The sequence below is a fragment of the Entamoeba nuttalli genome, assembly GCF_000257125.1.
Source record: "Entamoeba nuttalli P19 unplaced genomic scaffold asmbl_5968, whole genome shotgun sequence".
Taxonomy (NCBI): Eukaryota; Evosea; order Mastigamoebida; family Endamoebidae; genus Entamoeba; species Entamoeba nuttalli.
This window is the reverse complement of record NW_008577800.1, coordinates 813-15,372: the sequence shown is the minus strand read 5'-3', so window position 1 is coordinate 15,372 and position 14,560 is coordinate 813. Positions and strand designations below refer to the sequence as shown.

Genomic DNA, 14,560 nt, shown 5'->3' with positions numbered 1-14,560 from the left:
TAAATGTTCATGTGCTGTTATTGGAAACAACATTAAATTTACTGATGAACTTAGAAGATTAAAAGCTAAGGTTGATGCTTAATTAAGTAATTTTTTTGCTTTATATAACTAATTTTTTAAGAAAACAAATTTATTTTAAAGTTTTAGTTAAACGTCATTTAGATTCTTATTTATCTTTCTTAAAATCAATATTATTTAGATGAATACATATCCTTGGGATATAACACTAAAGTCTAACGAACAAGAAGAGCTAATTGATGCATTAAACTTCATTATAGGTGTGTCTGGTTCTCATGAACAAGTAAATGAGATTCAACATTGTTTCGATACAGTGCTTAAATACTATCCAGGCATCAAGAAGGGAGAGTCTTCTCTAGAGTTCTGTAAAAATATTAAAAATTACTTTATTGAGTATTTTGATAAAAAACTTCAAGTAATAGATGATATGCTCAATTTGATTCGTGACATGTATTTTTTCTGTGACTCTGAACGTACTATTGATATTTATAATGAGTTCCTTTCACAACAAATTAACACAATATGTTTTCTAAAGAACATACCTTCTATTCTCCAAGAATTTCAAAGTGTCAAAACTAAAAGCGAGTGGGGTCATTTTGAAAAATCAGCAAAAGATTTTATTAGTGAATATATGAAATCCGAAAATATTGAATTAGAAAGTGACCTAAACAAAAGAATGGTTTGCAAAATTCCAAAAAAACCAAAAGAAAAAGAATTAAAAGAAAAAGAATTAAAAGAAAAAAAATCAAAAGAAAAAAAATCAAAAGAAAAAAAATTAAGTTTTTTTAATACGGGTAAATCCTCTGAATTAGAAAGTGAAATCTCTAAACTAAAAGAAGAAAAAGAGAAAATACAAACTGAATACAATACCTACAAAAAATTAAAAGACCAAGAGCTCATTAAACTTAACGAGATAAACGAAACAACCATGTCTCAAATGAAAAAACATGAAGAAGAATGCTCAAAAGTTATTCAAGACTTTAAAAAAGTATCTCATAAATTTGAAGATGAGAAACAAAGACAACTCAATGAATTTGAACAAAAGCTTAAAGAGATTAAAATACAAAATGAACAAGATGTTACACATATTTATGCTGAAACAAAAGAAATACAAAAGGAAATAAAGGCTTTAAAAAAAGACATTGAAACAAAAAACAAAAAATATAATGATTTAAGTCAACAATTGGATGGACTAAAGAAACAGTTATATGATTGTCTAATGATGCAAAACATTCCTAAAGGTGTTATTTTCAAATTGAAGACAAATACAGAATATTTTATTATTCTTGCATCAAGTCTTAGTGAACACAAAGTCTCTCTTCCTCGCGTAAATCAATGTATGTTAGGAGGTTCTTTTGAAGTTGAGTTATATCAGCTTGACCTCCAAAGTTGTAGTTTTGATAATCAAATTACCTTTCAAGAACAAGGGTCTCAATTGTCAAATGAAAAAAGATATGATGTGAGGATAGAAGTTATTGAACGTTCAGAGGATGAAAAGAAAGAAGAAGAAATAGTGGAGTGTATAGACAATCATCCAAAACATCAGTTATTTCAACAAATAGTTGAAATTCCTCTAAGCACATTTTTAACAGGAGGGGCAGTAGAGGTAAGTGTAGCAAATAACAGTTTAATAGTTCCAATTCTTGTTGGAGAAAAAGAAGGTCTTTCATTAACTTATGGCTCTGTTTCTACAGACAGTGATGGAAATATTATAGATGTCGTCTTAAAAACAAAATATCTTGATGACCCTCATTATCAAAGAGTAGGTGATGACTTAATTGGGGTTTTCCAATATTCACAAGAAAATGCTGGTGAAACAATCCCCATTCCTTATATTGTTGAAGGTCAGTCATTAGGAGACTTTGTTTTACAAACTGGAAAATATAGGTATCAAGGATATGGTTTTTCTTCACCAACAGGAATAAGAGGAGATTATTGGTTACATGTTAAACTTATTTAATTGAGGAATAAGTTAATTTTTATACTTTTTTAATAAGCAAAAAACAAGAAAAGAAACAAAGATAAGATTGTTTTATGATTTATTATAATATCTAATCTCAAAATGAAATAATAAAAATTTTAAAATAAGTTAATAAAATTTTTCTATAAAAATTAAAAACAACAATGCCTTTCTGTACGAACTGTGGTCAAAGTATTTCGTTTTCAGCCAAATTTTGTACTAATTGTGGGGTCTTAGTAAAATCAACTTCTTCTAATAATCTTAAAACTACAAACCCAACAATAACTAAATCTTCTACCTCATCTTCTCTAAAACCTGTTACAAGTATTAATACAACTTGTAGTACTAAACCAACTTCAAGTCCTTCAATAAGTACTAAAAAGAGTTATTTTGAAAGTAAAGATAAAGAAGTACAAAAGGAAAAGAAAGGAAAACAAGCCAAAGAAAAATCTCATATCCATTTTGTTTTTAGTAGTAGCCCTGACCCAATGACTCATAGCTTAACACCAACATCTTCAGACTTTGATTTTATACAAAGAGACCATAAAAACACTTATGAAAAACCTAAAAAACAAAAAGAAAAAGAAAAAGTTTGTTTTGAACAATCAAGTCAAGTAAAAAGTAGTTCATCATCATCTCCTTCATTGATAAACTTAAAAAAAAGAGGAGATGTTATTGTGTCTATTGGATCACCAAAATCATCTTCAACAAGTGGAATAAAGAAATGTAAATATTGTCATCAAAATATAAATGGAAATGAAAGTTATAAAATGATATTTGGGAATTATTATCATGACAAATGTGTTCATTGTTATAAATGTAATCAAAGAATATATTCTACTTCAAAATATTATAATCATAAAGGAAAAATTATTTGTCATCCATGTATGTTAAATAAATTACCTAAATGTGCTCGTTGTAATAACCCAATTAAAGGAAAATATATTGTTGTTGGGAATAAAAATTATCATCCAGAATGTGCTCCTTCTTGTTAAATCATTTTATTTTTATTATATTTTTTTTTTGTTTTGATTCTAAATTTTATTTATAAATACTTTTATTCATATCTTATTACTAAAACTTTTTTTCAGTAAAAATGTATGTCATAATAATATTTCTTGTTAATTATTATTCGTCTTAATAGAGTTTTAATACAGTTTTGTTGAAATAATTGTTTTTAAATCACAGAACTTCAAAAAATAGAATTTTAAAACATTGACTCATTTGCTAAATTATTCAGCTACAAAAAGGAATATATTCAACACTAAAAATAAAAGTTCTTGAAAAGAACTAAATATGAGAAAAAGGTTCAACTCAAAATAGAATTTAAAGGTCAAACTTTAAATTTCCAAATAAATAATGTCTACTTGCCCAGTATGTGGAAAAAAAGCTTATCAAATGGAGTCTATTGTTATTGAAGGAATTACTATGCACAAAAATTGTTTTAGATGTAGTGTTTGTAAGAAAACATTAAATGGATCTAACTTTGCAAAGAACCATGGAATTTATTATTGCAAAGTCCATTTCCAACAAATGTTTAAAGAAAAAGGAAACTATGATGAAGGTTTTGGTTATACAAAACGTAGTGCTAACTGGGAAAAGAAAGATGAAGAGCATCATGCTGAGCCTAAGAAAGAAGAACCTAAGAAAGAAGAACCTAAGAAAGAAGAATGTCATGCTGAACCTAAGAAAGAAGAGCCTACTTTTTCTCCTGAAACAAAAACACTTATAGAAAATATTTTAAAACAATTAGATAAAATTGATGGAACTTGCACTAAATTAGAAAGTTGTGGAATTATTACTCCAGTAAGTTCAAATCAAATAGACCAAATTTTTGATAGACTTGATGCTGCTCTTTGCAAATTAGAAAAGAAATAAATTCATTTCATTTTTCTCTTCAACTAACAATTTTTTCTTCTTTTTATAAGATTAGCAGAAGACCTTCTCAATATTAATATTGAAAACAAAGACTAATTAATTAACAATGTTATTTTGATTCTGTAATGATAACTTCTGGTGTATTATCATTTTGTTCACTTCTTTGAGACTGATTATCTAGTTGTGGTAGTTGTTCTTTAGGCATATCAACTACTTCTTGTGTTTGATGTAATTTTGATTTCTCTATTTGGATTGGGTTTTGAGTGAGATGAGTTTTTAATTCGATTTCTTGTTCAGAGTTTTTAGTTGATTGCTTCAAATTTTGGTCATCAGATTTAATGACATTTCCTTGGGAATCAAACTTAAGACCTGCATAAGGCTTTTGTTGTTCATCTCTTAAAGCCTTTTTGGATTTAAAATAATCAAAGAACAAACAACCGATAATAACTCCATGAGCAGCAGCAAAAAGAGCTACAATTATTTCATAAACTCCAAAATAAGTGATATAGTCTATATTGCATTGAATAGAAGAAGGTTTTGATATAGAGTGTGTAAAATCAACTGTATTAAGAAGTTCATTATTACAAAACTTATCAGAATTAAATCCCATCACTGTGTCAGTAATGCCAACAATAAGAAGAAGAAAACTAAATGCAATATATGCTAAGATAAAGATTATCGATATTTTTTGAACTAACACAGAACCAAATACGAACGACACTATTGAAAGGATAAAGGTAAGCATTGTAGCAAATAAATGACAAATAACTTGGTACGTCAAAGGTGGCATACAATAAAATTTATACACACCAACATCAGTAAAGTAAATAAAGTCAAGTGGACGGTTTTCTTTGAATGGGTATGAGTGACATGTTCCATTAGTAGATTCAAAAGTAAGGTCCATCTACGAATGAATATTTGACTATTTTTAATTTTTGATAAAAACAAACATAAATACCATCAGTCTCTTCTGATTTGCCATATAAAATAAATTGATAAGAAAAAGCAACAAGTGACATAATTCCACAAAATGCTGTTAAAATAACAAGAAGCTTAAATGATGTTTTTTGACTTTGAACACGTCTGAAGTAATCCTTGAAATGGGACATCAATGGTAGAAATTTAAGATTCTATCAGTTTCTTTCTTGTTTTAGAAATTACTGACAGATAGGAAAAAAATAATCTAATAATTCGGGATAATGTTGAAACTTCTGAAAAAAGGAAATTGATTTGAAGAACTAAAAGAAAATAATTGTTTAAGAAAATTAAAAAAAACAACAAATCAATTATTCTTTTTACCCAAAAAATAAATAAAAAAATAAAAAAAAACAAACAGAAAAAGATGAGTAAAGACAATGAAGATTATCAAAATGATGAAAAGATGTTAGAAGAATATAATAAATTAATTGAAAATAATGGAACAGACTCAGAGTTATTTGCAAAACGAGGAATGTGCTATTACTCACTTGGTAAATATATGGAAGCATTTACTGATGGAGTTACTTCAGCACGACTAAACCCTAATGTGACTGATGGGTTAAAACCAATTGCATTGTCATTAATTAAAATGGAAAAGTATCAAGAAGCAAGAAGAGTAATTGAAAAAGCAATGTCAATGGAAGAAACGAATGAGTATTGGAAAAAATTACATTTAGAAGTATTAGAAAAAGATACAATTCAATTTGACCCAATGCATGTTTTTGATAATTGGGAAGAAAAATTAATGTCAAATGAACGTACAAAGAAGTATTTAAAAGATGAAAGTTTCAAAGAATATTTAAGTGATTATGTAAATAATCCAATGTTATTTAAAAGTGGTGTAAAAGACCCAAAAATTTCAGAGTGTTTAATGGTATTAATGGGTGTTGATATGAACCAATTTTTAAATGCACAAAATACTAACTCCTTATGGAGTGAAGCAATTACAAAGGAAAAACAAAGAGAATTAAAAAAAGAAATGGATGAAAAAGGAATAGATGTTAATAATGATAAGAACGAATCATCTCAAGAAGTAAAAGATTTTCTTAAGAATGTTACTCAGAAAAAATCAAAACCATTTATTCCACCAAAAAATAATGAAGAACGTATTATTGAAGCAGAAAAAGAAAAAGAAAAAGGAAATGAGTTTTATAAACAAAAAATGTTTCAAGAAGCAATTGAATGTTATAATCGTGCGATGATGTTAGATAAAACAAATATAATATATCAATTAAATAAATCAGCTGTTTATTATGAAATGAAACAATGGAGATTTGTAATTCAAATTTGTAGTAATTTAATTAATAAAATTACTGATCAAAAAAGACATGGAAGAATTGCTTTTAGATTAGCAAATGCATATTTTGAAGTAAAAGAATTAGAAAATGCTGAGAAATATTTTGACATTGCAATAAAAGATGGAATAAATGAAGCTAAAACAAAATATGAAGAAGTCAAAGAATTAATTGAACAAGAGCAAGAAAGAAAAATACTTAAAGGACCAACAATGAATTCAGATATTGAAAGATATTTAATGCATGATGAAGTTCGTGAAATTATTAGACTAATTAATGAAAATCCAAATAATTTAAAAAAATTAAGAAAAGACCCCAAATATCGACAGTATATAGAAAAAATGATTCAATTAGGAATATTACAGTCACAAACATAAAATTACTTCTTTTTTTATTCTCTTTTATTATGTTATTTATTATTATACTACTTTTTATAATAAAAATAATAAAAATTCAATTATAATAAATAAATAAAAACTATGCAACGTTTTCATTTACAATATACTTATCTAAGGTCTTCACTTACAATACCAAAAATATGAAAGGTGTCTAAATAATCTACCAACCTATCTAATGTTAATTGTTCAGGTGGAATTATTTTTCCTATTGCCATTACTATTTGATCATTAATTTCATAATCAACACCTTTTTTACTAAAATCATGTGGTACTTTATTTTTAAATTCTTCATGAGTAAATACATTAAGTTTATTATATTCATTGGCTAATTCTTTTGCTTGAATTTTTGACATTAAAGAATCTTCAGGACTTTGTTCATTAATGGTTTTTTGTAAATCTCTTAATTCATCAGATAATCGGACATGTTCTAAGTAATTTTCATATTCCTTTAAATCATCGTCTGAGATAAAGTCAAAATCATCATCAGAAAATGAACCTGTATCATCTTCACCAAAATCAATTTCACATTTATTTTGCATAATCTCTTTTACAAGATCTACCATAGCCTCTCTATCACATGGATAAGCGTATTTAATTTGATCAAGATATTCTTGTGGAGTACTGAGAGGTAATGATTTAACTAACTCATTATATTGCTCTATGTTAAGTGGTGATTTTGACTTTGGAATAAATGACTCGACATCTAAATCAAAAGAGTTTTGATGTGCACTCATCTTTATTTATTATTTTTAGTTAATATTAAAAATTTCTTTTTTTTATTATTCATTTTCAAAAAAGAATTATGATTATCTCCTTATGAAGATTGAAATGTGATAAATAACAAAATTTATTTAGTTTTTACGTTTTTTACAATGAAACCAAAACCTTTGATTCTTACTTCCATCATAAGGTTCTAATATAAGTGAAGAATCGTCACAATATACACCCTCTTCAACAGTAATACATCTATTTGAATATTTTTTATTGTAAATTATACTACCTTCTCTATTATTTTCTTCTACAATCCAAAGTTCATCTTCTGTTAGTGCCTTTTCCTTTTGTACAATTTCTAATCTTCCACTCCCATCATTGTGAACAGACAGTACTTTTCCTGTTTGACTATTAATTATTCGGCCATCTATTAATAAAAATAGTTGACTTTTCCTTCTCATGCTTGAGATTATTAATTCATTATCTTCTCCTATATCAACTACATATTGTTTACAACCTGCAGACTTTATTTGATAAACAGGTGGTTTTTTATTCATGAGAAATAGAAATTATAAATATATAGAGACAACCAAACCCTTTCTAGTTATTTTATGTTCAACAAAAAAATAAAAACAATTAAACGTTCAAGAAAAAAAAATAAGTTAGTTATAAGATTTAAAAGAGATAAAAACAGTCATTTATAAAAACATGAAATAATCATCATTATCATGGTTGTCTTCATCGTCATAATCAGACTCATCGAAAGAAGAATCTAAACCTAATTGTTTATCAAATTGAACAGATTTACAAAGTCGTTGATTAGTAAAATCTTCGACAAAATCATGCTCCATACAATAACTATCATCATAAACAGGAGCTGATAGAATATGTGAGACTGGATTATAGTCTCGTGGTGGGACAATGACTTTATGAATATCATCATCTTCCTTCATTTTTAAATGTTTAACAATTGGCTCATTTGGAGTTACCAATTCATCTTCATGAGAGAAATAATTTTCTTCTTCTTCTTCATCGAAACAATAATCATCATCACAATCTTGAATAATATAATCTCTATTTTGTGAATATTAAATTAAATGAAAATACCTAATATAAACCATAAATTTACTGCAGAATTACTGCACACTGCTCAATTAAAAAAAAGGTATGATAAAAGGTCTTTTTCTATAGAAAGAGTCCTTTTGTTATATCCTCTTTACTTAAAAGTAATTGTGTATTAAAAAGAAAAACATCAAATTACTTTCTTTAGAATCAAGTGCACTATTCTAAACTTTAAATAGTTAATCGAATAGTGTTTGATAATTTTAATATTTATTTACAAACGTTGTATCAAAAAATATATGTTGAGCAGATGGCTTGACTACGTTCATGAAAGAAGTGATATTAAAAATGACTTCCACAATCTTTAAATAAAAAGAAGAGTTTAGAATTGGAAGGTTCTAAGGGTTTGAATGGATTTTTAATGTATCAAAGTTTAATTTATTTAGTTAAATATTCTAATTAATCTATTTTTCTTTATCATCATTTTTTTTATTTTTAATACATTAAAACCCTGATTTTTTGGCTTTTTCCATTTATATTAAATGTAGCCACGTCATCTAACTTCGAGAAAGGATTTTCTATTGACGTTTGCTTCCGTTTTTTAATAGAAACTCAGCTATTCATTTTTTTTACTTTTTCAGTATAAACGATTTATAAAAATACCAAATGAAATATAAATGTGTTATATATAACATCAATAAGAAAAAATTTATTCAATTTTAAAAAACAAAAACAAACTGTTGTATCTATTATTTTTGTAAAGACTAAAAGTATTTGGTTATTTCTATGAGTTTTTAGTCATGAAGAACCTTGGACAGTACGTCATTTTTCTAGAAGAGTTAGACTCATTTGTAAATGTTACCTCAGAATATTTCAACAGAATAAGAGGTAAATGAAAAGTATAAAATGTGTTTATTTGTATCCAATTTTCCAAATAATTGAAAAATGAATAAATACCAATTTGTTCAATATTTTTTATTTTGACACAGATAAGTCTTTAAGAAGAATAACGTCGATGACTTTTGTGTCAGACATAGAGTGAACTTAGGATAGGTATCAAAATAAAGAGTATTATAGAGGATGATGGTTTTATTTTATTCTATGATAATGTGCTTGATTATGCCTTTTTAATTCCTCTAATAACTGTTTTTGTTTCTTTGTATTTGTACAGAACTTGTTAACTATGTGATATTTTACCAAATAAAGTTTCTTTTTTGTTTTATAGTTCATTCTCTTTACTCTAAAAAAAGAGTATTATTTCTCGAATAATTTATTGAGGTTTATTTATAACTCAGTTTTGAGTTATTTCAATAAAATAAAAAAGAAGGGTGAAAAAAAAATAATTAACTAATAAGAAAGCATGGAAATAAGATCATACACAATAATGGTAACATTATTATATTTTAATACTATTAATTTAGAAATTGGTTTTAAAAGATTTCAAGAAAATACAGAATAATTTAATTATAATCTAATTCCATTGAATCAATAATATTAAAATATTTCATATCCATTATAGAAATAATGAAACATTTGATGATGGAAGAATAATTCAACAACTATTATGGTATAACTTAGTTATTCAAGACAGTTAAAAGAAATAACCACAGTAGATATTATTAAAGTCATAAGTACAGAATCAAATAGAAACAATAAGGACAACAAATGAATAAAAACTAATTCAGTTGTGAAGTTTTTATAACTATGAAAATTAAAAGAGAGACATTTGATCAATAGTTATAAATTTAAGTTAAATATTTTCATTTTTATATTCATTTAACATTATTTCTAATTGTAGTCATATATACATTTTTAGTGTTAAATTTTTTTCGTTCTCAAATATTTCTTTTTTTATGTTAAAATAATTTCAAAGGCATACATGTATTAACTCTGAATTTATTATGATATTTTTCTTTTGTTTATTTGAAGAGATATTGTCTTTTTGAAAAAGAGCTTTTTATTATTTTAGCCAGAAAAAAAATTATTGGAAGTTTTTTTAACTAAATGTTGTACTAATAAAATACATATGCTCTGATTAGTATTTTGTCTTAATATTGTTCTTTCTCATTTACTTGTTTATTTGTATTTTTTCTTTGATTAGTATTACAAATGATAAAAATTATCTGTTTATTTTTATTGCAATAGTTTTTGGTTTAAATATTAAGTAATAAATTTAAATCATATCGAGAAATATTGATTATTTTTTTAGAGAAAGATAAGTTTTTAATTAATTATTGTTGATGTAATTAAAAATATCTATCAAAATAACAATAAAAGAATGAAATACAATTCCTACTTTTCCTTTCTAAAAATGAATGGATAGTAGTATTTTGTCTTTTTATTATTGCATAAGTAAAAAATTTCTAAGAACAAAAACATAATAAATGAAAGATTTCAATTAACTTGGTTTTAAACAAGAACAAAACAGAATAGCAATGTTCATTTATATTGTTCTATTTATTTTTAAACAATATATGTCAATTTTCTTCAATAAACATAGTAATAATTTTAATTTTGTACTTTTTAACAGACAATTTATATGTTTTTTTCAATAAAATTTATTATTAAAAAAATCTCTAAGAAATGCTCTGTATTTCTTTTCTTTTAGAAATATTATCTTATGTCTTGATATAACAATTTAGCAATATTTTATTAAATTTTTATTTTAGATGAATGAAACCAGTTTATAATTTCTTACGACTTTTATTTTACTTAATGTATTATAACGTATTTTATTTGATTAATTTCATTGGATTCATAAAATCAATATTTATTGATTGTTATTTTGATTATACATATAACAGTATTAATGTTTATACACATGTGATATTAACTTATTTTTATTCTACTTCGTTTCATAAACATCGTTCTAAATTGAAACATTTTTAGCAATATCAATAGTTCATACAGTTTCATTTAATCATTTTAACATTATTTCTATTTTTTCTAATCAAATTAATAAATCTGTCAGACTTTACATTATATTTGTTAAATACTCAGCTAATTTGGTTAAAAAATAATTCTAGAATCAATCTCTTAAGTAGCAAGACTAATATGTTTTTATAACTAAGACATTGGAAATTTAATCGTTATTTTATTTAATTATTTATTTGTTCGTTTATTTTGCAATCAATTAATTTTGTATTCTCCAAATTGTTTACACAAACTAACAACTAGTTGTAATACAATATCTTTGTAATGGTTGTGTATTAGAAGAAAAGTTAATTAATCCTTTTAAAAATATTTAAAATTATTTCTAAAAGAAAGACTAAGTTTGTTAGAAATAAAAGAAAGGTTATAAAAATATCCTTGTTAAATAATTATCTATAACCCCTCTTTGAGTAAGAATAACACTATTCTAATACTGTGTTTTTAGTGGTATTGCAGTGTAAGTGTATATTTTATAATTTTATTTGGCGGTTAACAAAAAAGGAGGAGTTGTTTCTACTAATAATAACCCTATGACTAATAGCCATATGTAATCTGTTTTAGTGTTTGAAAAGTATTTACTAATTGATTGTTTAGTACTTTGTTTTTCTTTTTTAAACTTTCTCTTTAGTTTTTTTATCAAATATTGTCAATCAGTTAAATGTAATAGTTGAGACTAAGTCTTTAGAAGAAACAATAGAAGGAATGAAAAAATTTGATATTAAAGAACAACAATATGCATTTTACACAGGTCAAATGTCAAATGATGTTTCATTTTCATTTGGATATGGATTTATGGTTGATATTCGTGTTTATAAAGAAAATAATAAAAGAGTGAGTTATTGTGACCAAAATACGTATGAATATAAAGGAATATCAAATGCACTTTGTGGAAAACAACGTCCAGAGCGTTTTACACCAAAACATTTTATTGATATTTGAAGAAGGTTTTTCTTTTTTTCAAAATAGGGTGTGAATATAAAGAAATAATTTTTTTGTTTAACTAAAAATAGAATTTAAGTTTTTTTTGGTTATCAAGAATGTTTGTTTAAAATCTTCTTCTTTTTGAGGTTAACAATACTCCTCAATTGAAATAGCGAGAAAGGAACAAAAATTGTTTTAAGTTATTGTATAGTTTCATTCATTAAGAAAATTTTATTTATGGGAATATTTATAATACAAAAATTTGAAGAAGTAACTCATTCATTAATGTTAGTAAGAGAAATCATCAAATGTGCATGTTTTGCAGTAATCAAAATTATGTGCATCACACTGATGGGATTTGCAGCTTCAAAACTCTCTGGATTTAACACACAAGTGAGGTCAATTTTTTCTAAATTAATATTTACTTATTTTATGCCATGTGTTGTGCTCTATCAAGTAGCCACAGCAATAGACACTATTTCTGAGCTAAAAGAATTATGGATTCTTCCAGTCGCTAGCATCATTCATACCTCTCTTCAGTTTTTTCCTGTTTTAATAGCTTCATATATAATTAGAATACCAAAAGAAGAACGTAGTCTTTATTCTTTTGTTCTTGGTTTCGCAAATGTTTGTTTCTTTTCTTGAAATGGTTATTGAAGAAATTTATTTTATAGGTAATGTACATTCCAATGGCTGTTATTGAAGCATTAACTGGAGAGACAGATGAATTAGGAGAGAATGCTAAGAGTAAAGCGAATCAATATATATGTGCGTATCAAATATCTTTTATGGTGACATTTTTCATTATTGGATATGACTATTTTAGTCTTACTACAAGAGAGCCGGAAAATAAGGGAAAAAATGAGTCTCAAATAAAAGAGCCTGGAGAAGTGGCTATTGAAATGGAAGAAACTCAACCTGTAGAAAAAAAAGAGGAAGATTCTAAAGAAGTTGAGGTTAAACAATCAACGAAATCAGAAGAAATTTCTAAAGACATTGAAACTCCAAAACCTTCAAAAGAAGAGGATAAAAATATACCTAAAGAAGATAAAAATATACCTAAAGAAGATGAAACTTTAACTAAAGAAGATGAGAACTTACCTAAAGAAGATAAAACTTTAAATAAGGAAGGTAGTACAAATATACAAACAGAAGAAATTATTAAAATAGATAAAACTTCATCTAAAGAAGAAGATAGTAAGGTAGATGAAGCTATATCTAATAATAAAAAAGATATGTCTGGGGAATCATCTAAAATAAACAAGATGAAAATAGAAATAGATAAGTTCAAAAAGAAGTTACATAAAATTAAAAAGACATTATGTTATCCTTTTGTTTATGTATGGAACAAACTCCCTTCAATTGTTAGGTCTTCAATTAAAAACTTCTTTTCTCCACCTACTATTTGTACTATTATTGGGGTTATTCTAATGTTACTTAAATGGGTGAGAGACCCTTTGTTTATAAGAACTGATTGGAGTATCATTGGAAGATGTATTAATTACATGGGAAGTGCTGCTGTGTTTTGTGCTTTGTTTCTTCTTGGTGGAAGTTTTGAGAAAGGACCTTTTGGTAGTTCTATTCCATTTTGGAAGATTGTAATTGGTGTTTTTGTGAGAATGGTACTCTTTCCAGCTGTTTCATGGGTTTGTACATTCTTTATGTGGAAATATGATATTCTTCCTTCAAATAAAGTATTTTACTTTGTTCTACAAATGGAGTCATTTGCCCCACCTGCTATTAATGGTTTAATTGTTGTTAATGTGTGTTATCCAAAAGGAGTTAAATCATGTTCAGCAATTTTGTTTTGGTGCTATATGTTCGCTATATTAAACATCATTTTTGGTGTTGTTTTATCAATGAAATCTTTAGAATGGAAATAAAATGTACTAATGTTAAATTGAGAAGTGTTTTAGTTTTTGGTTATATGAACATTAATATATAAAAAGTTATTGAGATTAGTTTTTATGAAATTTTGTATCAATTTAAACATCTTTAATTGGAGAATATCTTTTTTATGATGTAAGTTTATTTTAAAAAATTGTTGAATTAATAATAATGAGATTTCACTATTTTTAAATTAGACTTATTTTCTTGATAAGTATTATTTATTTCATTCTCTTTATTTGGACGTTTCTTGAGTAATATTTTGTTTTATATTTTAATTATATGGGTAATAATTATTTTACACTCTTGTTTATGTTTTGTTATAAAAGATATTCAGTTGTTATTGGTTATTGACCATTTTATATAATTCAAAATTATAAAGAATTACAATTGTCATTCTTAAATTTCAGGATTATTTTTACTATAAGAACAAAAGACTTTATTTTAAATTACTACTTTAATACGACTATGAAATTGAAATTTGAATGGTTTAATCTTTTCTATAGTTTCAAACACTAGGT

General features: G+C 25.4%; 10 protein-coding genes across 10 annotated transcripts; 6 read left to right on the top strand and 4 right to left on the bottom strand.

Moving 5' to 3' along the window:
- Window positions 1-199: 199 nt before the first annotated feature.
- On the top strand, window positions 200-1,978 carry ENU1_144240 (hypothetical protein; the record flags this gene model as incomplete). The annotated part of the gene is made up of 1 exon (XM_008860425.1): window positions 200-1,978. One exon carries the CDS (start codon window positions 200-202, stop codon window positions 1,976-1,978), a length of 1,779 nt encoding a protein of 592 aa, XP_008858647.1.
- A 164-nt stretch (window positions 1,979-2,142) lies between these two features.
- On the top strand, window positions 2,143-2,973 carry ENU1_144230 (LIM zinc finger domain containing protein; the record flags this gene model as incomplete). Its single annotated transcript, XM_008860424.1, has 1 exon — window positions 2,143-2,973. One exon carries the CDS (start codon window positions 2,143-2,145, stop codon window positions 2,971-2,973), a length of 831 nt encoding a protein of 276 aa, XP_008858646.1.
- Window positions 2,974-3,337: 364 nt separating this feature from the next.
- Window positions 3,338-3,856, top strand: ENU1_144220 (LIM zinc finger domain containing protein; the record flags this gene model as incomplete). Its single annotated transcript, XM_008860423.1, has 1 exon — window positions 3,338-3,856. One exon carries the CDS (start codon window positions 3,338-3,340, stop codon window positions 3,854-3,856), a length of 519 nt encoding a protein of 172 aa, XP_008858645.1.
- A 109-nt stretch (window positions 3,857-3,965) lies between these two features.
- On the bottom strand, window positions 3,966-4,875 carry ENU1_144210 (hypothetical protein; the record flags this gene model as incomplete). Its single annotated transcript, XM_008860422.1, has 2 exons — window positions 3,966-4,760; window positions 4,807-4,875. The coding sequence occupies 2 exons, from the start codon at window positions 4,873-4,875 to the stop codon at window positions 3,966-3,968; spliced, it is 864 nt and encodes a 287-aa protein (XP_008858644.1).
- Window positions 4,876-5,198: 323 nt separating this feature from the next.
- ENU1_144200 (heat shock protein STI1, putative) lies at window positions 5,199-6,506 on the top strand (the record flags this gene model as incomplete). The annotated part of the gene is made up of 1 exon (XM_008860421.1): window positions 5,199-6,506. The coding sequence occupies one exon, from the start codon at window positions 5,199-5,201 to the stop codon at window positions 6,504-6,506; it is 1,308 nt and encodes a 435-aa protein (XP_008858643.1).
- A 128-nt stretch (window positions 6,507-6,634) lies between these two features.
- On the bottom strand, window positions 6,635-7,261 carry ENU1_144190 (hypothetical protein; the record flags this gene model as incomplete). Its single annotated transcript, XM_008860420.1, has 1 exon — window positions 6,635-7,261. The coding sequence occupies one exon, from the start codon at window positions 7,259-7,261 to the stop codon at window positions 6,635-6,637; it is 627 nt and encodes a 208-aa protein (XP_008858642.1).
- A 117-nt stretch (window positions 7,262-7,378) lies between these two features.
- Window positions 7,379-7,795, bottom strand: ENU1_144180 (hypothetical protein; the record flags this gene model as incomplete). The annotated part of the gene is made up of 1 exon (XM_008860419.1): window positions 7,379-7,795. One exon carries the CDS (start codon window positions 7,793-7,795, stop codon window positions 7,379-7,381), a length of 417 nt encoding a protein of 138 aa, XP_008858641.1.
- Window positions 7,796-7,936: 141 nt separating this feature from the next.
- ENU1_144170 (hypothetical protein) lies at window positions 7,937-8,629 on the bottom strand (the record flags this gene model as incomplete). Its single annotated transcript, XM_008860418.1, has 2 exons — window positions 7,937-8,312; window positions 8,583-8,629. 2 exons carry the CDS (start codon window positions 8,627-8,629, stop codon window positions 7,937-7,939), a joined length of 423 nt encoding a protein of 140 aa, XP_008858640.1.
- A 3,304-nt stretch (window positions 8,630-11,933) lies between these two features.
- Window positions 11,934-12,170, top strand: ENU1_144160 (hypothetical protein; the record flags this gene model as incomplete). The annotated part of the gene is made up of 1 exon (XM_008860417.1): window positions 11,934-12,170. The coding sequence occupies one exon, from the start codon at window positions 11,934-11,936 to the stop codon at window positions 12,168-12,170; it is 237 nt and encodes a 78-aa protein (XP_008858639.1).
- A 267-nt stretch (window positions 12,171-12,437) lies between these two features.
- On the top strand, window positions 12,438-14,035 carry ENU1_144150 (transporter, auxin efflux carrier (AEC) family protein; the record flags this gene model as incomplete). The annotated part of the gene is made up of 2 exons (XM_008860416.1): window positions 12,438-12,779; window positions 12,827-14,035. 2 exons carry the CDS (start codon window positions 12,438-12,440, stop codon window positions 14,033-14,035), a joined length of 1,551 nt encoding a protein of 516 aa, XP_008858638.1.
- Between the last annotated feature and the right edge of the window lie 525 nt (window positions 14,036-14,560).